This window comes from Esox lucius, chromosome 17 (genome assembly GCF_011004845.1).
Source record: "Esox lucius isolate fEsoLuc1 chromosome 17, fEsoLuc1.pri, whole genome shotgun sequence".
Taxonomy (NCBI): domain Eukaryota; kingdom Metazoa; phylum Chordata; class Actinopteri; order Esociformes; family Esocidae; genus Esox; species Esox lucius.
In genome coordinates, this window is record NC_047585.1 from 14,679,965 (window position 1) to 14,707,749 (window position 27,785).

Consider the following 27,785-nt stretch of genomic DNA (forward strand, 5'->3'; position numbering starts at 1 on the left):
ATAGGATGTACTTTACACGTATAGGTACTGTTTCATAGCAATAGAAAAATAAAATTCACTGTAGATTGCAGAGCCATTAAATTATGATCTATCTATATGGCTCTGGATTGAATTGGCCGTGATAATTCTAATATGTTACATGTTTATCTTCTGTTTCATAGCAACTGCATAAAGACAACATGATTGGGTGTTGTTTCGATCCAGATCCTTACAAATTTCTAGGCGGGCCAATGAGTAAATCGGTCGGGCCAAGTCCCGCCCAGATCTTTTTAAAAAGGTAGTTTTTGAATCTGATTTCAACTGGCCAATAAACCTTCATAAAACAAAATTCCAATTCATAATACAAACAATAATTAATATTATATAAATATTATGAAAATAATAATTACATTTTAAATTATGAAATATAGTCAAAGCATTTGACAAAAGCAAAATATGAAAGAGACTTATTTCCATTAAAGATCATTACTTCTGTTAATTACTATATTTCCTATTCAAACTCATTGCATGTATGTTTTCATGAAAAGCAAGGACATTTCTAAGTGACCCCAAACTTTTGAACGGTGGTATATCTCATAACATATAGATATCATATTATAGACATATATACACTTCGAGACCACTAAATGTTCGGCTCAATCCTGACCAGAAATACACACACACACACACACACACACACACACACACACACACACACACAATTGTGCTTATATATCGGCAAGCACATGCACGCAATTGTATAGTTGTTGTATTTGTTTGTATTTTAAATCTGACTTTAATTACAATAAAAAAAAAGATTCAGTGCAGCATTAATTCAGTGCAATTCTGTGAAAAAGTAAACCTGTGCACTCTCAATCTGGTCATTACTTAATGAAACCACATTCAGAAGCACCTTTGCACATTAGATGATCACACAGAGGTTCACACTGTAACCCGGAGTGTGTCATATTGTTTTTTTGCCCAGAGTAAGCGGGCCTTTTGAATGTCAGCACGGTAGCCGATATCGCCACACCAGCAGTACTCAGGAGACAGAACTTTGCTAGGCTTATGCACCCACAGGTATTTATTGAGGTGGCTCTCGTCATGCCACAGAGCCTCCACCTGGTTCTCCTTGTCCTCCATGATGGCCAGGTAACAGGTCCTTGTCATATTCCTCACACTCTGCCACGAGCCTCCAAACACAGCAGCATGATAGTAGAAGTCCCCAGTCTCCATGTAAGCCCTGGACCTGGGGTTGTGGTCATAGGTGTACATGAAATGTGGCCGGTGGTAATAATAGGCGTGGAGCACAGCCACAGTGTCTCCCAGTGCCTCAGATCCGAACCGACCCACAAACACCTGGTCCACGTCGAAGCAGAAGACATACTGGCTGTGGTGACGAATCTCTGACTCGATGACTTCTGCAATTGTCCTCATGCGCATCATGGAGATGTCCTGCCAACGAGAATATGTTGGCACCCTTATAACTTTCAGGCTCCGTCTGGCTCCAAGCGCGATGTTTGGCACCTTCTCCGGCATATCCGTGAACACATAGTATGTGACGGGTAAAGCCACCATAAAATGACGCTCGGCAGAGAGAAGGAACTTCTCCAGGTAGGCATCCAGATACCTTGGGGTAGTCATGATCAGAAACTCAGTTTCAGCAAGAACATTTCCAAAGATACTTGGGTGACAAGTGTTTTATAAAAGTCTTGACATATTTAAAAAAATAATAATAATACAGAAACAACAGACAACCTGCCCACAGCGAATACGGTGAGAGTGACAGAGGAGTGGTTCCTGCTGTGCGCCTGGTCGTAATTGTCTGGATCAAACATCGTCTCCCAGATCACAGGAGCCCCCCATGTGGTGCAGGTCTGAACATCTCCCCTCGACCTGTTAGGTGAGAAAATGACAAACTGGGCCATGGGGTTTCACAACAATGGCCAAAAAGCTGTGGCTTAAGACAAGTGTGTGTTTGAAATCTGAACCTTCAGGAAGACAAAACGAGGAATTTGGATAGAATGGCATGGAAGTCAGGATAATTTACTTTTCTTTCGTGCTCTCCATCACGTAGATTTAAACATGCAACATGTTCTCTCTGCCCACAAAATCTGTAAATAATGGCTTCAGTACAAGGCATGTTTACATGTGTATACAGAAACAGCCATGCCGTGGGTGTGCTGTTTTTTTTGTAATGTTACATCCTGACGAAATCATATGGGTGAATTAAAAAAAGACTGCTGTAGATGGGGACTGGAAAAGTCTGCTTTTATGGGAAAGGTGGGGGTTGACTGCTATGACAAAGACCTTGGCCCCGCAGGACGTTCATATGACTGGGCCTTTCTCAAACAGCGTACAGGTCCGCCCCCGTACAAAAAGGTGATTGATGCTTGCAAATAACTCTTCAAAAGGCAGTTCACAGTTGCTAAATGTTGTTGTGCTACAGGTACAAAAACCAACTCCCAAGTGAACGCTGCCATTTTAGTTATGTCAGGCTGACATAACTAAAATGACTCACAGGTCAGGACAGGAGCCTATTGTAACTATAATATTCACTCAGAAAATGTGTGTTTTGATGTATTTTTATTTTCTAGCTATTTGCATGCACAACGCCACAAGCTTTCTCCTGAACTCTCTGTCTTAGAGATAAGGAAACATATGTCAACATGGTTTCGTTGGGTGTTGAATTAGTAAAACATGATTACTTCAATTCTACATGGAAATATCCAACCAATGGAGCATATCTCCTTCAGTATCAACACCTCTTCCCAACAACATTAAAAAAAAATGTTCCAGGCTCTGAAGTGAGAAGGACTTTGAGTCAGATGTCAGCCAAGTTAATGTGGCTGGCATTGAATTATGGGACCGCTTATAAGTTAGCATAACTTATAACGCTGACCGGGTTATAGGGATTTTTATCTGTTCAGCAAAGATGCAAGTTTCTTTGTTTGCCTGTCTGTTCTTTGAAGATGATGATAATGGTTAATGGTAATATCCATGCTATTCTCAGAGCATGGTTCTCTGCCTATAGTTCCAGGGACCTGGAGGATCTGAGGAGGTCCAGATATGACCTACGGAAGACCATCAGAGATTCCAAAAGAGACTACAGGGATAAGTTGGAGTCTAACTACCACAGCTCTGACATGAGAAGCTTATGGTGTGGACTGTGACATATCACAGACTATAAAAAGAGAAACAGCAATGATGCCCAGCCTGCCGCCTCATTCACTGAATGACTACCACCCTGTAGCACTGACCTCCACCATCATGAAGTGTTTCGAGCAGCTGGTCAGAACTCACATCTGCTCCACCCTTCCTGACACTTTGGACCCCTTTCAATTTGCATAACGCCCCAGTAGATCTACAGATGATGCCATCACCCTGACGACACACACCCTCTCCCACCTGGAAAAAGGCAACACATACGTGAGGATGCTGTTCGTGGACTACAGCGCAGCTTTCAACACTATTGTGCCCACTTAGCTTGTTCCTAAGGTCTGGACCCTGGAACTTAACACAGGATGACGCTGTGTTATTTGGTGCATTTGACAAATAAACTTTGACATGCAAGTATGTCACCCATCTGTCTTAAAAGGTTACTTGACAATGGACATTTAATGCCCTAGTAAGTGGGACAGCTCCCTGGGAAGGAGGGTGGCTCCCAGTTCCCAGCATCCTTATTTACATTACGCTACATTTTCAAGGATATATCAAAGAAAATTTGAGATGATAGATTATTTTGTTGTGTAAACTTAGTGTGCGCCACATTTCCGATAGAGCCCCACTCCCTGTAGTTTTGCAAGTGTGAAGACAACTGTGTTTGAACTGTATAACATTTATGTGTAGTGAGGATGCTTATCGCTCGATTTTCCCACGATTGGCAGCCACAATTCTCAAACATGCCGGTATAAATTCAAACGGTCAAATTATCATTTAGACTTATATTAGTTTATCTAGAGATATATTCTCTCTCTCATAATGTAAACAAGCTAAATCATGGGTAGGACTTCAAGTGTGCAAGTAACTTGTAGCATTTGATTATGACAAGGCCAACAAAATAATAACCAACGAAAAGGCCCTACCAGAGGTCTAGTGAGGCATCTATATTGTCCCCTAGTTTCAGTTTCTCTCCAGGGGCTAGATGACATTGGTCCATGGGGATTATCCCTTCCAAGTACCTGCAAGACAACATGCTTAGTCAAAACTTTGAAAATGTCATTTCAATGGGTAATTGGTAATATTTTTCTAATTACAAAAAGTTAACTAGGTACAGGACAAACCACACAGCATGCATTTAAAATGTCTTCAATAAATACTTTCAGCCATGTATTGGTAAATGGAAGGCATTGTTTGATTATTGAAAGGGTATGGTAATGTACATTACCATATGGTACTTTAATGATAAACAACATTCTGTACATTACCTTGGAAATAATGGACCCTTCAGAGTTTTCAAAGGCAATTTACAAAACTGAGGTGTTTACATTGTTTATACCATGGCTTCCCACATACAAACATATTACTAGTAGAAATGACCTGTTTTTGTTTACATAAAATGTTTCCATGTTATTAATTCATGAGTTTTCATATTGTGTTTGCTCTAGATGTCAGCCAGTGGTGTGTTTCATTAGTTCTTAAGTTTATAGAACTAAAGAAGCGAACGGGTTAGGTCTCATTTGTCGCGACCAAAACAAGAGAAAGCATAATTACTAATAAAACATAAATATGAACTAGGGCTGGTCGATATAGCCCAAAACTTACATCACAATATATTAAAGATTTTTCATTGATACAATATTAATGACAACATTCATTTGTACAACTCCAGAAAAAATACCACTGCACCTTTTTTCTTTCCTTTCCAAAAAAGTCGAAAAAGAAGGTTTTGAGTAAGGAACAGAAGGGTTAAAATTAAGAGACCACTGCAAATTGAACCCCCCGAATCCCTCCCATAATTCAAACCCTGGCTGCAACTAAGGTAGTTATTGGAGATTTACATGCCATGGGTGTTATGGAAAAGACGCATTCTGCGTTGAACATCCAGGCCTGGACAGTGAAAAAAACAACAGGTGCATGGCATGTAATTGTAATGTACAGGAACGCAAATGAAACCATTTCCAAACATGTCGTGCTGGAAAGTCCCATGTGCAGCTTTTGTGTAGAAGAATGCAAATTGTCTGCCAGTATTTTCTGATAGCATGCTGCATTCATCTTGCCAACAATTTTCACAAGATTCCCCGTGCCTTTAGAGCTCACACACCTCCAAAACATCAGTGAGCCACCACCATGCTTCACAGTGGGGATGGTATTCTGTTCACTATAGGCATTGTTGACCCCTCTCCAAACATAGCGCTTATGGTTGTGACCATAAAGCTCTATTTTGGCCTCGTCACTCCAAATTACAGTGTGCCAGAAGGAGTGAGGTGTGTCAAGGTGTTGATGGGCATATTGTAACCAGGCTTTTTGTGGCATTAGCACAGTAAAGGCTTCTTCCTGGCAACTCGACCATGCAGCTCCTTGTGCTCCTTGAAACAACCACACCGTCTTTTTCCAGAGCAGCCTGTATTTCTCCTGAGGTTACCTGTGGGTTTTTCTTTGTTTCTTCTGGCAGTTTTGGCTGAAATCTTTCTTGGTCTACCTGAACTTGGCTTGGTATCAAGTTCCATTACCTTGTTACGCAGGTCTTTTGACAGTTCTTTTCTGCTCCCCATGGCTCAGCTTCCACGTGAGAGCTAACAAACTCATTGACTATTCATACACAGATGGAGAAGGTAACCTCCAACATGGGTTTAAATAGTAACCCATTTATACATGTATAGGACCAAGTATATATCACTTCAAGAATTTCCACAACAGCACAGACACTAATTGCAATTTAAAAAGCCAAAGGTGTTGGAAATTCACCTTTAATTGCCATTTTCAACTGTGTGTGTCAGCTTGTGTGTCTGTAACAAGGCCAACATTCAACGGTATGGAAACCTTTGATCAGGGCCATTTGGGGGATTTCTGTTATCATTATGATTTAAAAAGGAGCCAAAGAAATATGTGATAATAAATGGCTTCATATGATCAGTACCCTTAAATAAAAATTGTATCAGTCATACTTTCAAAATCAATGCCAATATTTCACAATTTCTGCCAGGGTACACAAACTTATGAGCACAACTGTAATTCATAAAAGTTCACCCCTTTATGAATCCTGAACTTGTTGAGGGGGAAGAGAAGGCGGAATGGGCAGTTACTACATCAAGTGATATATCTAATGGCTCTACTGGAAGCTCTCCAGTTACCTGTTCAAGTTGCAATCATGAAAACAAAAGCACATGGAAATATTCTCATAGAAGAGGACAAAGAGGACATGTAAAAAAGCCAGCCCAGTACTGGAACAGCATTCTATGGACAGATTAAACTAAGATCAACTGTACCAGAATGATGGGAAGAAAAAAGTATGAAGAAGGCTTGAAACGGCTCATGATCAAGCATACCACATCATCTGTAAAACACAGAGGAGGCAGTGTGATGGCATGGGCATGCATGGCTTCCCATGGCACAGGGGCACTTGTGTTTATTGATGATGTGACAGAAGAAAGAAGGAGCTTGATGAATTCCCAAGTGTATAGGGATATATTGTCTGCTCAGATTCAGCCAAATTCAGGGAAGTTGAATGGACAGCACTTCACTTTACAGACAGATAATGACCCAAAACATACTGCGAAAGCAACCCAGGAGCATTTTAAGGCAAAGAAGTGGAATATTCTGTAATGGCCAAGTCAATCACCTGATCTCAACCCGATCGAGCATGCATTTCACTTGCTGAAGATGAAACGTAATACCCATTAAAGACACACGAACAATGAACAACTGAAGACAACTGCAGTTTGGTGATGTCCAATGCGTTCCAGACATTGCCTGCAAAGGATTCTCGACAAAGCATTAAAATTAACATTTTATTTATGATTGTGAAAATTTGTCCAATTATATTTGAGCCCCTGAAATAAGGGGACTGTATGAAAATGGTTGCAATTCCTAAACTTTCCGGAAAAGTTAAATGTACAGATAAGGAACAGCTGGAGGACCAATTTGCAACTTATTATGTCAATTGGTAATATGATTGGGTATAAAAAGAGCCTCTCAGAGTGGTAGTGTCTCTCAGAAGTCAAGATGGGCAGAGGATCACCAATTCCCCCAATGCTGCAGTGAAAAATAGTGGAGCAATATCAGACAGGAGTTTCTCAGAGAAAAATTGCAAAGAGTTTGAAGTTATCATCATCTACAGTGCATAATATCATCCAAAGATTTAGAGAATCTGGAACAATCTCTGTGCGTAAGGGTCAAGGCCGGAAAACCATACTGGATGTCCATGATCTTCGGGCCCTCAGACGGCACTGCATCACATACAGGAATTATACTGTAATGGAAATCACAACATGGGCTCAGGAATACTTCCAGAAAACATTGTCGGTGAACACAATGCACCGTGCCATTCGCCGTTGCCAGCTAAAACTCTATAGGTAAAAAAAGAAGCCGTATCTAAACAGGATCCAGAAGCGCAGGCGTTTTTCTCTGGGCCAAGGATCATTTAAAATGGACTGTGGCAAAGTAGAAAAGTGTTCTGTGGTCAGACGAATCAAAATTTGAAGTTCATTTTGGAAAACTGGGACGCCATGTCATCCGGACTAAAGAGGACAAGGACAACCCAAGTTGTTATCAGCGCTCAGTTCAGAAGCCTGCATCTCTGATGGTATGGGGTTGCATGAGTGTGTGTGGCATCGGCAGCCTACACATCTGGAAAGGCACCATCAATGCTGACAGTAACACTCACCTAAACAATTATTAGGAACACCATACTAATACTGTGTTTGACCCCCTTTCGCCTTCAGAACTGCCTTAATTCTACGTGGCATTGATTCAACAAGGTGCTGAAATCATTCTTTAGAAATGTTGGCCCATATTGATAGGATAGCATCTTGCAGTTGATGGAGATTTGTGGGACGCTCCCGTTCCACCACATCCCAAAGATGCTCTATTGGGTTGAGATCTGGTGACTGTGGGGGCCATTTCAGTACAGTGAACTCATTGTCATGTTCAAGAAACCAATTTGAAATGATTCGAGCTTTGTGACATGGTGCATTATCCTGCTGGAAGTAGCCATGAGAGGATGGGTACATGGTGGTCATAAAGGGATGGACATCGTCAGAAACAATGCTCAGGTAGGCCGTGGCATTTAAACGCATGCCCAATTGGCCCTAAGGGGCCTAAAGTTGTGCCAAGAAATCATCCCCCACACCATTACCACCACCACCACCACCACAGCATGCACAGTGGTAACAAGGCATTGACGGATCCATGTTCTCATTCGTTTATTGCCAAATCTGACTCTACCATCTGAATGTCTCAACAGAAATCGAGACTCATCAGACCAGGCAACATTCTTCCAGTCTTCAACTGTCCAATTTTGGTGAGCTCGTGCAAATTGTAGCCTCTTTTTCCTATTTGTAGTGGAGATGAGTGGTACCCGGTGGGGTCTTTGCTGTTGTTGCCCATTCCGCCTCAAGGGTTGTGCGTGTTGTGGCTTCACAACTGCTTTGCTGCATACCTTGGTTGTAACGAGTGGTTATTTCAGTCAAAGTTGCTCTTCTATCGGCTTGAATCAGTCTGCCAATTCTCCTCTGACCTCTAGCATCAACAAGGCATTTTCACCCACAGGACTGCCGCATACTGGATGTTTTTCCCTTTTTCACACCATTCTTTGTAAACCCTAGAAATGGTTGTGCGTGGAAAATCCCAGTAACTGAGGCAGATTGTGAAATACTACAGACCAGCCCGTCTGGCACCAACAACCATGCCACGCTCAAAATGCTTAAATCACCTTTCTTTCCCCATTCTGACATTCAGTTTGGAGTTCAGGAGATTGTCTTGACCAGGACCACACCCCTAAATGCATTGAAGCAACTGCCATGTGATTGGTTGATAAGATAATTGCATTAATGAGAAATTGAACAGGTGTTCCTAATAATCCTTTAGGTGAGTGTACATTGAAGGGTGTGTCTACCTAGCAAATATCAGGTTTCCAAGACAGTAACGCCCCCATGCCAAATGGTCAATGTAAACATTCCTTGGATTAGTAGAGCGCAACCTACAGAGAGATAATCTAATCAGAGAGGTATCTGTTGTTATCATTATCTAGGCACATTCACCTACAATGAAATGTACATTCACATTGTAATTGTTAATGCTCAGATTCCACACTGGCAAATGTAAATTGAGCTGCAGAGTGCTGGGCTGTGAGCACAGGTCCCACTAAAGGACATCGGGCCCTCATGCTATCCTCATGGACGTCTGCCATACTGACAGTTGGTCAGAAACATGCAAACCAGTAGCCTGCTCATTTTGTAGGGCTCTGGAAGTGCTCCCTCCTGTCCTCCTCGCACAAAAGCAGCAGAGGACAGTTCCTGCTGCCAGGTTGATGCCCTTCTACATCCCTGTTCAGCTCTCCTTGTGTAACGTCCATCTCCTGCTATCTCCTCCATGCTCTCGAGGCTGTACTGGGAGACACAGCAAACCTTGCAACGGCAGGTATGGATGTGCCATCCTGGAGGAGCTGGACTACCTATGCAACCTGAATGGGCTGTGACAAGGACACTAGCAAAACGCAAAAATTGAGAAGAATCAGTCAAGAAGGATAAGGAGAGATCCACTGTCTGTGGCCAACACCTGCAAAACCATTCCCTTTTTGGGGGTTGTCTTGTTGTTGCCTCTCCAGTGCACCTGGTGTCATTTGCACAAAAACAGGTCACACAATCGCTTATGCTTCCAAACTAGAAAGATTGATATCCCTGAAGTTTAATTGACTTGGTGTTATACTGTGATAATTACATGTCCCCTTGATTTCTTTGAGCAGTGTATTTCCCCAGTATTCATGTTAGGTTAGTCTGTGCACAATATAATATAACCACTAGAGTTCCCTTAATGATTTTGAGCAGTGTATTAAAATAAATGTTATGTTTCCGAGCATGTCATTTTCTGGTCCAAAACACAATTTATGTATTCTTCATATTCTAGTTAAAGACGTCTAGAATTTCTCTACCAGGGCTCCAATACCAGGAACATGTGGAGTGGTCTGAGAACCATCACTGACTATAAAGGCAATACAGGTAGTGTGGGGGAACTGAACTCTTTCTATGCTCGCTTTGAGAACATCATCCCTGTCATGGATACTCAAATGGACCAGGACGGCTGCCCTTCCCAAATGACCAGGTCAGACGTCTGTAAAGCCCTAAAAAGGATTAACACCCACAAGGCTCCTGGACCAGATAACATCTCAGGCCGTGTTCTCAAGGTCTGTGCTGACCAACTGGCTGATGTCTTTACTGATATATTCAACCTATCGCTACGTCAGTCAGTGGTCCTCACCTTCAAAAAGTCCATAATTCTTCCTGTGCCAAAAAGCAAAAGGTCCTCTGGATGAATGACTACCATCCTGTAGCACTCACACCAATCACCATGAAGTGCTTTGAGCGGCTAGTTAAAACACACATCACAGACTCCATGCCTGCAACACTTGACCTGCTACAATTTGTCTTCAGACAAAACAGATCCACAGAGGATGCCATCGCTCTGATCCTCTACTCTGCTCACTCTCATCTGGACAAAAGGAACACATATGTGAGAATGCTGTTCATTGCTTATAGCTCATCCTTCAACACCATTGTGCCCCATGGAATGTTGTGCGTGCCATGGAATACACAAATTAAGAGAAAAGCTGAAAAATCTAGTTTCTTTGTTAGAAAATAGAGGGAGGGAAATGGAGAGCAAGTTTGTGTGTGGTCCTGGGGAGGATATTCTGTAGCATTTATTTTTTGTATTTTTATTTATTTTGGTCGTAACACAAACTGTCCCCTATATCAGGAATAAACATGCATTTTAGAAGTCAATTTCTAGCCAATCAGCAACAAGTAGCTGTTTAATGAATATAATTCTTACCTTACTGATGTAGGTATGAAGTAGACAATGCTGAGCAGCATAACAGAACAGAATGCAAATTCAAATAGACGCTTTGCCTTGTAAATTATTCTGCTGGAAAACAGACAAGATAACATTTCAGAGAGTATAATAGGGATCTCATTGTGAGTTTGTAAATCCTAGATCAAAGCACAAATTGCAATAACGTTTTTGTGTTCAGCCAAGACCATCATTTTGAAAACATTCTCATTTCCATTATTACTTAAGACATAGAAGTTACCATAATAGATGTTAAACCCTCTTATCAATGTTACAGAGACAAAGAAAGACATTCAAATATTGTAGAAGTGTAGTATTCCAGGCAGGCGCCAGAATATATAACCATTCAAACCCTGGGTGTCCTGCCCTGCTGCCATACAGCAGACAGAGATGATCCAAGAGCCTCAAAATCAGGACAGAGAGATGTGCTTCTACCCCAAGCACACCTTAACCTTAGTGTCCTATTAAACCCCCCCCCCCCCCCCCCCCCCCCCCCACACACACACACACACACACACACACACACACACACACACACACACACACACACACACACACACACACACACACACAATCTAGGACATTAAAACACTGAATGCTTTGAGAAGGTTTACAAATGTAACTGCACAGAATTTACATAGTGAAACTAAATGCTAAACCTTTTCTCAGAAGTGGCATTTTTCTAGGTACAGTAGATACTATACCGACACTGGGCAAACGTGTAGCACTGTGGTGTAGTGGTTCTAGACAGCCACTCACGTGGGAGACCCTAGTTTCAATCCAGTGAGGGCAACAACATTTATCACTTAACTGCGGGCCGGCTGACCTAGGCTTGCCTGGTTCCTTATCTGGTTTGTCCTTAAAAACGCTGCTGGATTTTCCCTTAAAACAGCAGATTTTTAATAGAATATCTACATAGGCGTACAGAGGCCCTTTATCAGCAACCATCAGTCCGGTGTTCAAATGGCACATTGTGATTGCTAATCAAAGTTTATCATTTTTCAAAGCTAATCGATTAAATAGCCGATAAACTAAAATAACATTGTGTACTACTCCCTACACAGAACAGCTTAAACTTGCTCTAACTATAATATGAAGAGGAGGCCTCTGTACGCCTATGTAGATATTCTGTTAAAAATCAGCCATTTCCAGCTACAATAACCATTTGACCCCAAACTTTTGAATGGACACTTGATTGAAGAACACATTGTAGGCAGGCAATAAGCATGGGAAATTATACTGAAGTGTTTGTTAGTTAAGATACATTGCACATTAAGCATTTCCTCCATTTTAGGCAGGATGTGTAATATATTGTATATCTGCAAATCTGTAAGTAGAATTGGTCTTAACCTCTGAAATTTAGAGCACAAGCTATGTTTAAGGCTCAGTATTTAGTGTTAGGAGTGACAGTTACGTTACGATTAGCTAAAACTAAAATAATATTTGGGGATCTGTTTTTGCTCAACAGCACTACTTGCCTAAAAGTTGTGGAACACATTTAATGGGAGAATTTTCTTTGTTACAACTGAAGTAAAAAAATGTTGGCCCGACTTGATGATTCAGACACGTGTTGGTACATTAAAAGATTAAACCGAAGGTTTAATGTATTTGTTGATTCTGTAATACGTTTTTGAATTTTCCTTACAAAATATTATATGTTGAAATGGTAATTGTTCATTTCACTATTGATGTATTACACTTTTTTTTGTATTATCAAAATATGCATCAAGAATTGTGTAATTTCTCTGGTATTGTATCTAAAGAATCAAAATTCTGTTATCCTGACTTCCCTATTCCAGGCATTATTTTACATCGACATATCCCAAACTGAAACATTGTACTCAGATGACTTACACATTGATTGATAATAGATAATAAGACTGAAATCACATAATATATGTAAAATCAACATGGGGCAGCAGGATAGCCTCAAAACAAGATGTTGTTGGTTCTAATCCTTAAGCCGACAAGATGAAAAACCCAGTGAGCAAGACAGTTCATTGTGATTGCTCACAGAAAATGTATGTAACATTTAATGTGTTCATATCATACTTACCTAGAAAATAATAGTTAAAAAGGTCACAGCTTACCTCATTGTTTTGTTTTTTTCAAAGATGTTTTCAGAGTTGTGAAACAAATATGCTGAGGGAATTAAATGTATAATGTTAAAGTGAATACCAAAACTGATAACATTCTGGCAATATTGAACTGTGTATCACAAAAATATTATTGTTGTGATTTAAGCAAATCAAAATATCAATATCTGTCTCAGTAAATGTCTTCATTTGGTTTTCAATAGCTTGTTGACAGAAGGTCTAAAATACTTTGCTTTGTAAATGTATTCAATCCCCTGAACAATTCTCGTATTTTCTAAGTGTAGGTGTTTCAATGTACCATTTGTAAATCAGTAATAGGAAATGATAGTTCAGTAATCTGAAATTTTTTATGAGGCACAAAAAAATGAAACATTAATCTAGAATGAAACAAAGATGAAGAGCAAAGTATAATCAGCATGAAGTGTAGTAAGTCATTTTTCTTGATAATGTGACAAGGCAACTGCTGATGGCAGCACAATGAATGCAAAAGTATACAGATTTTGTTTTCCACACACACACTTTCAGTTTTTTTAATAATATTTATTGTTTAAATAAACATACATCTATTTAATTATATTGATTCCTAACCAGATGACACGTACCTATTATTTTCATAAGGGCTTTGCTTTGTTTCATAAATGCTTTTGTCTTACTACAACTGTCACTTAAAAACTTTTTTTTTCACATGAATTAATAGATTTGTTTCAAAGTCACAATTATTAAATACTTTTTCTAAATTGCTATTATTTTTGTTAGAATTTTTATGCAATTATTCTTCCAGATTAAGATGTTTAGTTGATGTCCAGATGTCTCCTGAGACATCGCCCATGTGGTTATAACTGGAAAAAAATATGGGGGAAAAACTATACATTAAATACCTTGCAGAACATTAAACAAGGAAATACCTTTAATAAGAGAATGTAATAAGGAAAACACACTTGTCTATAGATCTCTAGATCATATGGATGTTGAGTATTGAAAAATATGAACATTTTGAAAATATTGCCAATTTGTCATCAACAATGTTGTTACACTCCAGGTGCTTACAATTATTGGTTGCTCTCAGTAGGGTTTTACTCTGACATTCTTTCAGCTATTGGCATGGACAATTAAGCAGTTCAAGTCCTGTGAATAACCTGAAATGGTACAACGGTAAGCATTTAGGCTACGAAAAACAAAAAAATTATGTACCTTCAGAGTTACAAAAAAGGGCCTTTTCAGGTAACAAGTAAGGGGTTAAATAACTTACTGCTGTCTTGCCAGCAATGCGAAATAAATGTGGCTTTGGTGTTAGCTTCCTACAGCATGAAAAGGTTCTTAGAAACTGCAGGAAACTTTGACAAGACGAGGTTTGGTAAAACCAACACCACAAAAGGATTGATCAGAAGTTTGTGAGTTAAAAGCTTGCGGGAAAGGTGCCTCACAGGACAACAGCTTTAAGCACAGCTTAACACTGATCAAAGCAAGCAAGTCTCAGTTTCAACGGTGAAGAGAAGACTTTGAGCTGCAGGTTTGACAGGTCAAGTGGAAGAAAGCCATTGCTAAGATGGCATTATAAGAGCAAGAGGCTTGCCTGAACCATGAAGCACCGCCAGCGGACTACTGAGGTCTTAAAATCTTCAATTCATTGCACAGGGTTTTTGTATGCCATCGAGAAGGTGAAATTATGGTTCCCCAGTGTGTCTGACCAACTGTCAAACATGGAGGAGAACACATGATGGTTTCAGGCTCAATTGCTGGATCCAGAGTCTGCAACTTGCACAGAGTGAGTGGGACCCTAAACCAAAATGGTTGCAACAGCATTTTGCATCGCAATATAATACCGTCTGGGTAATGCTTAGTTGGTCAGGGTTCATCCTACTGCAAGATAATGAGCTAAAACATAACTCCAGACTATACTTTAGAAGAAAGACAGTACACTCCAAATTATAGAACGTCAGGCATAATCTCCCATCAAGCTAGCTTGGGATGAACTGGGCATAAGGGTGAAAGCAAAGTTTGTGGGAACATCTAGAAAATGTTTGTGAAGGACATTTGATTTCCATTGTAGAGAGAGTGAAGAGGCAACTCCAGGATACTGCCGTTCAAGGGGTGTAGCGGTGCATGTATAACAACCATACCATTCGGTACAGAACATTCAGTTTGGTACATGTTGTGATCCGAATGAATATAGTCCAGGTTTAACCACACACGTTACTTTTTTTGTGTGCAAAACTAACATTCTAAACTCAGAGTAGCCCAGTGGCGTCTTTAGGCCGCCAACACTGTGTATTATGTATGTAATTCACCCTAACAAAAGTAAGTTACCTCTCATGTCTCATACCCACCCCACTTAAAATAAAGGCAACAGAACATCTAATAGTAGAACGGTTTTCAAACAAGCTCATTATTTAGTTCAGCGGTATGTGCTCACATACAGGTTCAGCCAAGATCACTTGGAGCACCAATTTAATTCAATCAGAGCGTCAGGTAGGGTTGGTGTTCTTTTAATTACAATTTGGAAAATATACCTAATGAATTTCTTTGTCTTGTGAGTAATGTATGTATTGTGTGCCGGCTGGAATAACAATCAATCAATCAAATGTATTTATAAAGCCCTTTTTACAACAGCAGTTGTCACAAAGTGCTTTACAGAGACACCTGGCCTTAAACCCCAAGGAGCAAACAACCGTAGTGTTGAATTTCAGTGGCTAGGAAAAACTCCCTAAGAAGGTCGAATTTTAGGAAGAAACCTAGAGAGGACCCAGGCTCAGAGGGGTGACCAGTCCTCTTCTGGCTGTGCCGGGTGAGATATTAAGAGTCCAATTGGAATAATTTTTTTTATCTGGGCTAAATCCAGAGTCTATTTGATTTTAGACTAGGTCAGAAGTATGACTAGGTGGACAAGGACAGGGACAGCAACGGGCCCCCCAAACCAGGTAATCCGCAGGTGTGGACTAGGACCTCATCTCCTCCTAAAATGTTATACTGGAGGAGACTGAGAAAAGTTAGTAGTGAGTTCCTCATATCCCCCAGCACAATAATATAGCAGCGTAACACCTTGGAACTGAGACTGTGACACTGTGGCCCTACCTGGGGGAGGCCCCAGACAGGGCCCAACAGGCAGGAAGTCCATCCACCCACATTGCCAGGCATCAACTAAAGAAACACCCACCAACCACAACCCCTGAATGAGGGCAGAGTATTGCTAGCAGCGTACAGCCCAAGTGCACAACAGAGAGTCAACAACAAGCCAGTGACTCTTCCCCCTGAAAGGCATTGGAGGGAGGGCATCCCAGTGGCGACGAGAGCCCACCTGGCAAGACAGCAAGGGTGGACAGTATCAAGCCTACTGGTCACCCACACACCCCCGGGCCAGGCTACACCTAATTATAAACCGTGCTGTATAGATGAGTTTTTAGTAGACACTTGAAAGTTTGCACTGAGTTTGCATTTCTAACCTTAATTGGCAGATCATTCCACAGGAGTGGAGCTCTATGAGAAAAGGCCCTGCCGCCAGCTGTTTGTTTAGAAATTCTAGGTACAATTAAAAGGCCTGCATCTTGCGATTTAAGGTTACGTGTAGGTATGTATGGCTGGATCATTTCATCAAGGTAAGTAGGAGCAAGTCCATGTATTGATTTATAGGTTAAGAGTAAAACCTTAAAATCAGCCCTAACCCTAACAGGCAGCCAGTGTTAGGACGCTAGGACAGGAGTAATGTGTTCAAATTCTTTTGTTCTAGTTAGGATTCTAGAAGCCGTGTGCAGCACTAATTGAAGTTTATTTATTAATTTGTCTGGATAACCAGAGAGAAGAGATTTGCAGTAATCTAGTCTAGAAGTAACGAAAGCATGGATACATTTTTCTGCATCAGTTTTTGATAGAAAGTTTCAAATTTTTGCAATGTTTTGAAGATGAAAATAAGCAATCCTTGAGACATATTTTACAATCCATCGGCACGCCAGTTCTAGGCCATCTTCCGCCACCTGATGGTTCGGTGTAGTGTCTCACCTGTGTAAAGCACTATATAAATATAATGGGTTTTTTTCATTATTATTTTAATAAGGTGCTGAGAGCTGCAGAGAGGGTGATCCGCCAAACTTCACCAATGCAAGCTCCTAAGGTGTCGACAGTCACACACAAAACGGAGGATGTTTTTCTGCTTGGGGAATACATTGAGGAGACTGTTTGGCATCGACAACCATCATTCTGACTTGTTGTCATTGGTTGTGTCTGTGTTTCTCAAAATAAGGCTGCACAACATTGCCAAACTCACCTCTCTTGAACTGCAGAAAGGGAGCATGAGGAAGAACTGTCCTCTTTCAGGGGTTTTAGAGCGTGTGCATGTGTGTGGTTCCACGAAAATTCAAGACTTTAATCCTAAATACCACCATCCAAAAACTAATTCTAAGCTTTATATCTGTACTTTAACCTTACTCATCACACATAGTATCTTTATGTCATATCTGTCATCATTCTGACAAGATTAACACTGAAACTGAAAGCAGTGCCTTAAAACTGCCTGGAAACAGTGGTCTGTCACATTATATGTGAATACTGCTGTAAGTGTTGGTGGGTCTGTAAATACCTCTGTTCATGTTTCATGAACTCTAGCCTCATGGTGTGTGTCTCCAGGAATCAAAATGTTGGTCTCCTTTGCCTTACACTGGGTTTGTGAGATTGTGTTTAATGAAGTTTATCTTTATGTTATGTCTTTGTGTTTGTGATTGTCTTAACCCTGATCTCTTTCCCTCTGGGTTCTGAAAAGCACTTGTAACTGTGTTTTGAATACTGCTACATTAAGTTTGCAGACTTTTCAAGGGCGTTTCAACAAAGTAAATGTGCAGTTTAAATGAAAACTGTCACATTTAATTTTATCCTGCTATTTTAGACTGGGACCCATTTGTGTATGTTGGGAGGGGGGCTGCGAAATGAGAGAAATATATATATATATCTGACTTTACTGCCACTATTTACACATTAGGTGTTTCAATCAGAATGATAGTCAAACTGGAAATGTTCCTGTTTTTCTCCCTTTTTGGGGATTATGTTCACAGTTTTGATCTCGGACCTCTGGTCCCTTTATATCATATATCAGAATATTCTATTACTGTTAACCCCACTATGAATATTAAAATACGCCTAACCATGTGTCCTGTATCATAGCTACATGTATGACCTTTGCAGCATACCTCACTGAGGTATGATTAATTAAATGCGCTGACAGCTCATTTCACCTGCCAAAACAGATTACTCTGAGTGGAGCGGCGGACCGGTCCAAGATGGCGGCCCCACGGCTCGTCAGCGCCAGTAGGCAGTAGCGGTCGATGCGATGTCTACTCTTTATTATGTCTATGGTAATAACCTTTACAGCTAGAGACAAGGGTGACAAACTGCCAATTTCTCCCTTGTCTACTACAGCATATACTACGAAAACTGCAAAGAAAGCAAAAGAAGACCTAGACTAGCTCTCTACAGCTAGCAACCAAGAACCCTAAGCCAACGTTATTAAGGCTAACAATAATGTCATTGAACTTTGAGTTAGTGCTTTTTTTTTGGAACAGGTAGCAAATGCTATTTTTCATATTATTATTGGGAACTTCATTCTCTATCGGGCATTGGTGCGATACTGCTTCTGACCTGTGATTGCAATGCTGTAGTTTTTATTTATTTTTTACTGGAAAAAAAAATCCTACCAGTAGTGCAGCTTTAACTACAGTGGCGATGAGCAAAGTTTATAACATCGCAATAAATTAAAAGAAATGTTATGTTTGTTATGTCTTTTTCCACTGTACCGAAATCGTTCCAAAACGTGATAAAGAATTTCGGTACGTACCGAACCGTGACTTTTGCGTACCGTTTACACCCCTATGCCCCTCTACGCAGAGTTCTTCCTCTGTCTTGTGTCGGTCTTCTTTTGCCCATCATAATCTTTTCTTTTTATTGACCATACTGTGATACGGTTTTTCTTTACAACTCTGCTTAGGAGGCCACAATCCCCCCACTGCTGAAATTGAGACAGGTGTTTTGGGTGTACTATTTAATGAAGCTGCCAGTTGAGGACTTGTGCGGACTCCTTCTCCACAGTGTAAAAAAAAAATTCTGGCAGCTGGGGTTCCGGAAAAATACCGTTAAAAAACAGGTATGTTGTAAAACTACATAGCGTAAAAATACATTATTAATCTGTAGAAATACGGAAATTTACTTTACTTAAAATAAAGTATATTGAAATAATTTCACAGCAAGAATCGATTTTCTCCCTCAAATTCTCCCTTTCGTTGCTGTCATCAATAGCTTTTTAAAATGTCTGTTCTTCAAGTTTTATGCACTTACACATCAACTATTTGTATTTTGATGACTCGTGCCTTACCAACTTCCACCAGACACAATAGTCAGAGCTCCCTAAGAATTTCACACCAAGCAGCAAATCACACAAAATAGAAGTCTTCTTTTATATAGTTGGCACACCATAATCCCCCAAAAAACATTCCAAAGGGTAACACTGAACAAGATGGCAAAAAACATAAAGAACAAGATGGCAAAAAAAAAGCTCTTTCACCTTCATATCAAGTACAACAAACATTAACAAAATGAACTGCCACAAAGCATGCTGGGATATCAATAATAAAACAGAAATACTGTTTTTTGTAAACTGCAAATCAAAGTCTGTGGAAAAACAGATAATTCTTATGTTTCCTGATAACAGACTTTTCCAGTTATTTTCCAGGACAAATTTTAAATGAAGGTTTGAATGTATAATTTAAAACAGAATTTCACTGTAATTCTGAAATACAGAGAATTACATGTACAATTTAAAGTAAATTACAGTTACGATCCCTTTACCTTGTATAAATGTCCCTCTTACCACACCCAAGCATCCCCAGAACATCACATTGCCACCACCATGCTTAACAGATGGCATTAAGCACTCATCCAGCATCTTTTCATTTGGTCTGCGTCTCACAGATGTTCCTCTTTGTGATCACATCACCTCCAACTTAGATTAATCTGTTCATAATACTTCTTTCCAATCTTCCTCTGTCCAGTGTCTGTGTTCCTTTTCCCATTTAATTTTTTTAAATTTTATTGGCCAGTCTGAGATTTAGCCAATGTAAGTCGGCTTTACCCTGTTGGCATTGAGACTGGTATTTTGTGGGTACTGTTTAATGAAGCTGCCAATTCAGTTGTTGCAAGGCGTCTATCTCTCAATCTCGACGCTCAAAATTATTTGTCCTCCTGCTCAGTTGTACACTGGGGCTTCCCACTCGTCTTTCTAGTACGGATAGAGTCTGTTTGAATTGTTCTGTGAAGAGACCACTACGCATTACTGCAAGATCTTCAGTTTCTTGGCAATTTCTCGCTCTGAGCTGCCTTCAATTCTCAGAACAAGAATAGACTGGTAAGTTCCAGGAGAAAGTTATTTGTTTCCTGCCATTTTGAGCCTGTAATTGGACCCACAAGCACTGATCCTGGCAGGCCAGGTTAGCACCCAGACTCTTTTACTACAGAGACATGTATTTACAATACTGCAGTGTGGTTTGCCATTGCCTTGCTGAAATTAGAAAAAAAAGTAAGGCCTTCCCCAAAAAAGATGTAATCTGGAATGCAGCATATGTTGCTCCAAAACCTGTATATATTGTTCAGTATCAATGGTACCTCCACAGATGTGCACGTTACCCATGCCATGTGCACTATTGCACCCCCATACCATCACAGATGCTGGCTTTTGAACTGTGCTCTGATAAGCTGGATGGTCCCTTACTTCTTTAGTCCAGAGACATGGCATCCCTGATTCTCAAAAATATTTTCTAACTTGTTTCATCAGACCAGCAGTTTTAGATCTTGTTTATATATGGTTTCTTCTTTGCATGGTAGAGTTATAACAGCAACATACTGTGTTCACAGACAATGGTTTTCAGAAGTGTTCCTGAGCCCATGCAGAGATGTCCACTAAAGAATAGTGTCTGTTTTTAACACAGTGCCACCTGAGGGCCCAAAGATCACAGCCATCCAATATTGGTTTTTGGCCTTGTCCCTTGCATACAGAGATTTCTCCAGATTCTCTGAATGTTTTAATGATATTATGTAACCTAGAGGATGAGATCCCCAAACTTTTTTCAATTAAGTTGAGAAACGTTATTCTTAAATTGTTGCACTATTTGCCTGCGCAGTCCTTCACAGAGTTGTGAACCCCTCCCCAATTTCCCTTCTGACTCATACCCTCTGATGCTCTTTTTATAATTAGGTGTGAGATGTTCAACTTTTCCAGTCTTTTGCTGTCCTTGTCCCAGCTTTAAAACATTTTTCACTCAAAGATTTCAGTTTGTTTTTCAATTGGATTGTTCTCGTTACAGGTCACATTAAAGGTGGAAAATGTTCTGACATGATTTATCAGTGTCTCATTCTTTTACAAGAACCTGCCATTTTAACAGGGGTGTGTATACTTTTTATATCCACTGTATATTATACTTTTCCCTTTTTTGCATAAAGAAATGCTAATTACATGTAGGTACACTGAACAAGCAAGATTGCTGACCTAACTTTAAAAAAGGAAGTTGTCAGCCACAGACTTAAAAAGGGAAGAATGAGCTAGAATCTCCCCTACTTCTGTTCCTGTACAAATACTTTCAAACGGCACTGTTTTTTACAGAACATAAAAGGAGTACTTTGTGTGTAAAACAGTTGATCTATATTGGTATTTGGACAGTACACTGTATACCCAAACGCATTTCTTACTCAAATGTTTCTACTAAGTGTAACTCAAAGTTAGATAAATGTTCCCAATAACTTAAAACTTTTATGTTTTACTGACTTTTACTACATTTTTATAAGTTTAAATAAAAAAATCCCAGTCCCAGCATGCTCTGCTTCAAGTTGATATTTTGGAAACGTTTTATTATCCTTTTTTTGCATGTACTTTGACTGATTAATTCATCTTAGCTACACAAACATCAAACACATACATTTGTCAAAAGTAATCCAATCATTTAGTCAAACATTTATTTTGCACCCGCTACTGAAATGATTGTATCAATAACATAAAAATATCCATCTTTATTTCAGATGTTGTGGTTCCAATGGGAATTATGTGTGCCTATGCAAACCAACTCTGCCAAAACTCCCAGTATTTCCAGAAGTCTTTTCCAGTAGTATTGATTTTTATTTTGAAAATCTGGAAATTTCCTTTAAGTAATCTTTCAAGCCACTGTGGTAAGATCTCAGTATGACATTACACAGCATCATTTGATGGCATCTGAAATAAACAGTCGATGAACTCATGGTGGGTGGCTTACAAGACTTCAAAATAAGGATTTATGAAAATATTAAGGATTCACAGTTTAATAGTTCATAACTGTTGGCAAGGAATTGACAAATGGAATGTGTTCAATAACCATGTCTCAGGCATTAACAAATACAGTCATGGGTGGTAACTCTTTTGTTCATTTAAAGGGCAATGCATATTGGGAATTTTCTTCTATATTTTTATGTACAGTTAACTTTATGTAGAGTTAAAAATCTTAACTATTAAGTTCCAATAAATGGTAATTTTTAAGTTAGTTGACTTAAATATTTTTATGTAATCAGTTTCCACAAAAGTATTGAGTATTCTAGGTTTTACAGTGTTGCACAAGTACAGGTGATTCTAGCCGTGTCATTTGCTTTTGGAGTATGTCGCTTTTGTCTAAAAATTATGAGCAAATAAGTGTCAAAGCCAGTAAAGCAGGACATTGAGGATAACAACTGTTAATAAATTAATCTGAGACATAGCCCATGTAGATTTTTACCATAGTAAAAATCTGTTACTTTAATTATTATTACGGTTGAATGGATCAGTGAATGCATGGCTTAACATTATGTTCAAATTTTTACTTAATAGGATGTATCCTTGAAAAGTATCCTTGAAGAGTAACCAATGATTGAGCCGAAGTTTCATCCTCGTGAATAAGAAATAATAAAACACATTTTTTTTTGCTTAAAAAGCACCACAGGTATAACAATTTTACGACCACCAATTAGATAATGTAGCCTACTTTTGATCTCTACTAAGGAGAGAGTAAACCTGTGGATAAAAACAACGATGTACCTTCTCTACCTTCATTGGATTCTTATGTAGAGCCTATTTGCCTTTTGTAAGAGCCCAAATGACTACCACCGACCCAACATTTACTGCGGGCAAGACTACCAATATATGTGATTGAAAAGTAGACTAGAAATACAGTAAATGAGAGTTTAGTTAAAATACATTGTAATTTAAACTATTTTCACGGAAATATAAAGCATGATAAGCCAATTTAAAACCAAATTTAAAGTACCGCAAATATGTAAATGGTGAAGTTGGAAATGTTGTAGCCTACCTGCTCGTTGCTAGTTTGTCTATTGTTGCTTCAATTATAAAATAATCCAAAGAAAAGTACCATCCAATAGCAGACAACAAATTTACTTCCAAACAACCATGGCAAGAGTTTATCTGCAGGAAAAGCTGCTCACGTCATTGGGCGTCGGGTTGTTCTGAGCGTGTTTGTCATCACACGTCTAAGCAAGATGGTAAACGAACTGGGTGGGTGAGTGGGCGGCGAAGAACAGGTAGTGTTTTTCCGAAGAAATGGATAGAGCACTCATGTCTGTGGATTTATCATTAAGACGTATTTGAGCACGGCCAGTGACATTGAAGCGACCTCAGTTTTAAAGTAGAGCAATTGCATATTCATTCACGCAATTTTGCAAGTATCATTTAATAGGTAGATTTCTCCAGATTACCCAGTTGGACCTGACTCCAAACGGGTCATCAGGAAAGATCAGTCCCAACCATTGATTACATTAAAATGGTGAAAGCTTTTAACAGGCATGTAGGCTACATTTTTTGCCAATAGAGCTTTATATTATTCTCTATAGTTATATCACGTGGAGTGCATATATATTACCAGAGGATATACAGTAAAAGTAAAACAACAACTTATTGCAAGTAAATCGCCATTGACAAACGCTGCCAATTTAACATAGTCAGCTGGGTGGGACTTTCAGCTTGATTACAGTATATATGAGGAGCCATCTAGAAGGAGCAGATATGTTGGAAGTCCCACTAACTGACTATATTCTACAGTAGTTTGACTTCATTATCATTGGATGTATGTTTAAATATACCATCATAGTAAAGCAGCAACATTAAGTGGTTCCATAATTTTAATGTAGTAATCTGGTTTTGGAGATTTTACTTCCTTGGTTGATCTTGCCCAATGTCCCCCAATGGGCCTGTAGTAATCAATCATGAAGAATGCAATTTACTACTTAAAAATGCTTTTATTTTTCTGCCTGTGCTTCCAAAAACCACAATGGGAACTGTTCAGGGATACTTTATCTATCATTCTCTATGGAGGAACCAGTTTTTTTTTTTTTTCTGCATTCAAAAGACTGCCACAAGGATGGTGACTACCAAAGCAACCATAGGCTTGTTTGACACTGCAGATGACAGTGCAGGCAACCTACAGAGTGATCTACATAGAATTGTAGTCTACAAAAAAAATGAATAGAATTAAATTGTACCTTCTTAATCCCCTATACTTATCTGTATATGTGAATCGCTGTATTTAGAATATTTTTAGTAATATATGTTTATTTGTTCATTAGTATAAACCTTTTACATTTATGTTGTTGTGTATACTGTCTTGTCTTTTGATTGAAGTTGCAATGTAATTGCCAGTCCAAAAAACATTGTGATCAACTCTGATTATAGTATTAAATGTTACTGTAAATGAATTATATATATATACACAGTATATCACAAAAGTGAGTAAACCCCTCACATTTTTGTAAATATTTGAGTATATTTTTTCATGTGACAACACTGAGGAAATGACACTTTGCTACAATGTAAAGTAGTGAGTGTACAGCTTGTATAACAGTGTACATTTGTTGTCCCCTCAAAATATCTCAACACACAACCATTATTGTCTATACCGCTGGCTTCAAAAGTGAGTACACCCCTAAGTGAAATTGTCCACATTGGGCCCAATTAGCCATTTTCCCTCCCCGGTGTCATGTGACTCATTAGTGTTACAAGGTCTTAGGTGTGAATGGGGAGCAGGTGTGTTAAATATGGTGTCATCGCTCTCACACTCCCTCATACTGGTCACTGGAAGTTCAACATGGCACCTCACAGCAAAGAACTCTCTGAGGATCTGAAAAAAAGAATAGTTGCTCTACATAAAGATGGCATAGGCTATAAGAAGATTGCCAAGACCCTGAAACTGAGCTGCAGCATGGTGGCCAAGACCATACCGTGGTTTAACAGGACAGGTTCCACTCAGAACAGGCCTCGCCATGGTCGACCAAAGAAGTTGAGTGCAGGGCCCGGTTTTTCAAAAGTAATCCACTAGGATTTTGGATAACGGATTGGATCAAATCTTGAAAATGGGTTTTTCAAAAGAAAAAACTTATTACATAATCGGATTAGATCACGTAATCCAATCTTGGTTTTGATCCGGATCAAACCTTTAGTTTGGGTTTTTCAAAACTTTTTTGTAGGATTTGGATCACTTTGATCCAAAAAATCTGGATTATTATGATCCCATCAGAAGGGTGGATTCAGCATGGATTTCATGCCCAAAATGTAATGAAAACGTAAAAAATTTATCAAATAATACTATATTTGGATCATGCAGTATCTTACAATATATCCTATTTATTCATAAGGTTTTAATTTTATTTGTTCATCCGTCAGGCTACAGTGATTAGGTAGGCTTTAACGTATTCAGCCTTTCAGTTTAGGCCTACAGCAAAGTAGAAAGAGTTTGGCCTCATAAAATAATCCCCCAAACAGCTGTCAAAATTGACCAGAAACAATACATTTTATTCTGTCACTAATTGATTTATATATTCATCAAAATCGAAAATATTTTCATTTTTAGAATATTTATTAGTGATGCATGCAATGATTACAGAATAACCAAAAAAATGCAAAGAATGGCAATCACCGATTTTTGAAATCCAAAACAAATCCAAATCAGAAATAGTGTCTAACTATTGCGTCCGTTGTTGCACGTCCTGTTTGCTCGTTCTGGCAGAATGCAGGAGGTTGTTTAGGGTCTCCAAGGGGCTCAGGTGCATCATTGTCAGCACAGAGAGGGACATTGCGCTTAGTAGCGATGTTGTGCAGGACAATACAGGCAAGGGTTATGTTGCATGCTTTCTGTGGTTCCGCTCTCAGGTAGTTAAGGCATGCAAAGCGCCTCTTAAGAACTCCATTTAAACGCTCAATTGCACATCTTGCTCTGCAATGAGCAGAGTTGAAGCGTGCCTGCGCCGGTGTATTTGTTGTTAGAAAAGGAGTCATCAGCCATGGTAGGAGTGGGTAGGCACTGTCTCCTAATATTATGCCATCCGGTCGGTTGGTTTGGAGGTCTCTATATAGAGCGCTCTCCCTCAGGATGCGTGCATCATGGACAGACCCAGGCAACTTGACAACGCAGTTGGTGATGATGAGGTCAGCATCACACACAAGTTGGACATTGATGCTGTGCCTCCCCTTTCTGTTTATAAACTCCCATTCATTCTCACGAGGTGCTTGTATATGCACATGTGTGCAGTCGATTGCTCCAATAGTATTGGGCATATTCCCCAAAAGAAAAAAGCTGCGCTTGGCCTGGGCAATCTGGTTGTCCTTTGAAAAAGAAACAAATTCATTGACCAGGCTGGCCAGTGCGATTGACACATCTCTCACCACATCACACACAGCTGATTTCACCACTCCCATATAGTGACCAACAACTTGATAGAAAGTCCCACATGCATAAAATCGGAGAGCAATGAGGATCTGGTCTTCCACAGACAGACTATGACTCCTTTGGGTTCTGTGTTGAAGTTTTGGCCTGAGAAGGTTCACAAGGTACTCTATATCAGCCTTCCCAAAGCGAAACCGGACATACAGCTCCTCAGTGGTGTATTTCCCCAGTGGCTTGGTACGTTCAACATACACCCTTTGACGGTATCCTCTCCTGGTGGACAACACCTGCCATGTCACTGTCTCTCTGTGAATCCTCTGAGGAAGGCTGATTTATATGGCTGTGTAGTTGGTCGTTTCAAACACACATATTACAACTGATTGGTTTAGGCTTGTGTTCAATTGAGGCAATTGGACCCAAGGCCTATAATTGATGAACAATGTTCACTATAGTAAAGCAACGGAACCATGGACTCAAGAAGCTGTAACTTCACTGCTTCTGAAACCAATGCACTACTAGAGGGTGTTCGGTGCCATTATGGAACAATAGTGGGAAGTTTTAATTCTGCTAAGGATACCAACAAAAAGAAAAATGATGTTTGGACTTTAATCACAGAAAATGTGAATGCCATAGGGTCTGGCCAGAGGAGGACCACAGACCAAATCAAATTGTGGTGGAAGAATCTTAAGGCCAGGGCAACAAAGGACCATGCTGAAGCCAAAAACCCACAAACAGGCAACAAGCCATTTAAGAGGGGAGATTACACAGATGTGGTCCTCGACATCATTGGAGGTGAGAAGTCGCAAGCTCTCCATGGTATTCAAGGTGTTGTAGGGGATGGCGAGCCTTGGATTGAGGAGGAGGAGAATCTGCTAGTTCCTCCTGAGGCTGATCCAGAGAGCGTATTTATATTGGATCTCAGCTCTGTTCCTGAGGAAGAAGCTGGATCCTCATTGGTTGAGCCAGTGGTAGTTGCCACAGGATCTCAGAGGAAAGGCTTGAAGTG

General features: G+C 39.7%; 1 protein-coding gene across 4 annotated transcripts; it reads right to left on the reverse strand.

Annotated features, from left to right (window-relative positions):
• Nucleotides 1-756: 756 nt before the first annotated feature.
• LOC105017413 (alpha-1,3-galactosyltransferase 2) lies at nt 757-23,613 on the reverse strand. 4 transcript variants are annotated; one of them, XM_010882015.4, is made up of 6 exons: nt 23,417-23,613; nt 13,074-13,125; nt 10,966-11,055; nt 4,065-4,160; nt 1,738-1,875; nt 757-1,609 (listed from the first exon to the last, which is right to left on the reverse strand). In XM_010882015.4, the coding sequence occupies exons 2-6, from the start codon at nt 13,076-13,078 to the stop codon at nt 922-924; spliced, it is 1,017 nt and encodes a 338-aa protein (XP_010880317.2). In that variant the 5' UTR covers nt 13,079-13,125; nt 23,417-23,613; the 3' UTR covers nt 757-921. The 4 variants fall into 4 exon arrangements, with proteins under 4 accessions (XP_010880317.2, XP_010880316.2, XP_010880318.2 ...); XM_010882014.4 differs by having other exon boundaries at nt 10,966-11,058; XM_010882016.4 differs by lacking the exons at nt 13,074-13,125; nt 23,417-23,613 and adding an exon at nt 10,396-10,626 and having other exon boundaries at nt 10,966-11,053.
• Nucleotides 23,614-27,785: the final 4,172 nt, after the last annotated feature.

Coding starts and splice junctions, on each gene's coding strand:
- LOC105017413 (XM_010882014.4), bottom strand. Junction 4,161..10,965: donor TTCATACCTACATCAGTAAG/GTAAGAATTATA, acceptor GTTGTCTTGCAG/GTACTTGGAAGGGATAATCC. Junction 1,610..1,737: donor ACCGTATTCGCTGTGGGCAG/GTTGTCTGTTGT, acceptor GACTACCCCAAG/GTATCTGGATGCCTACCTGG.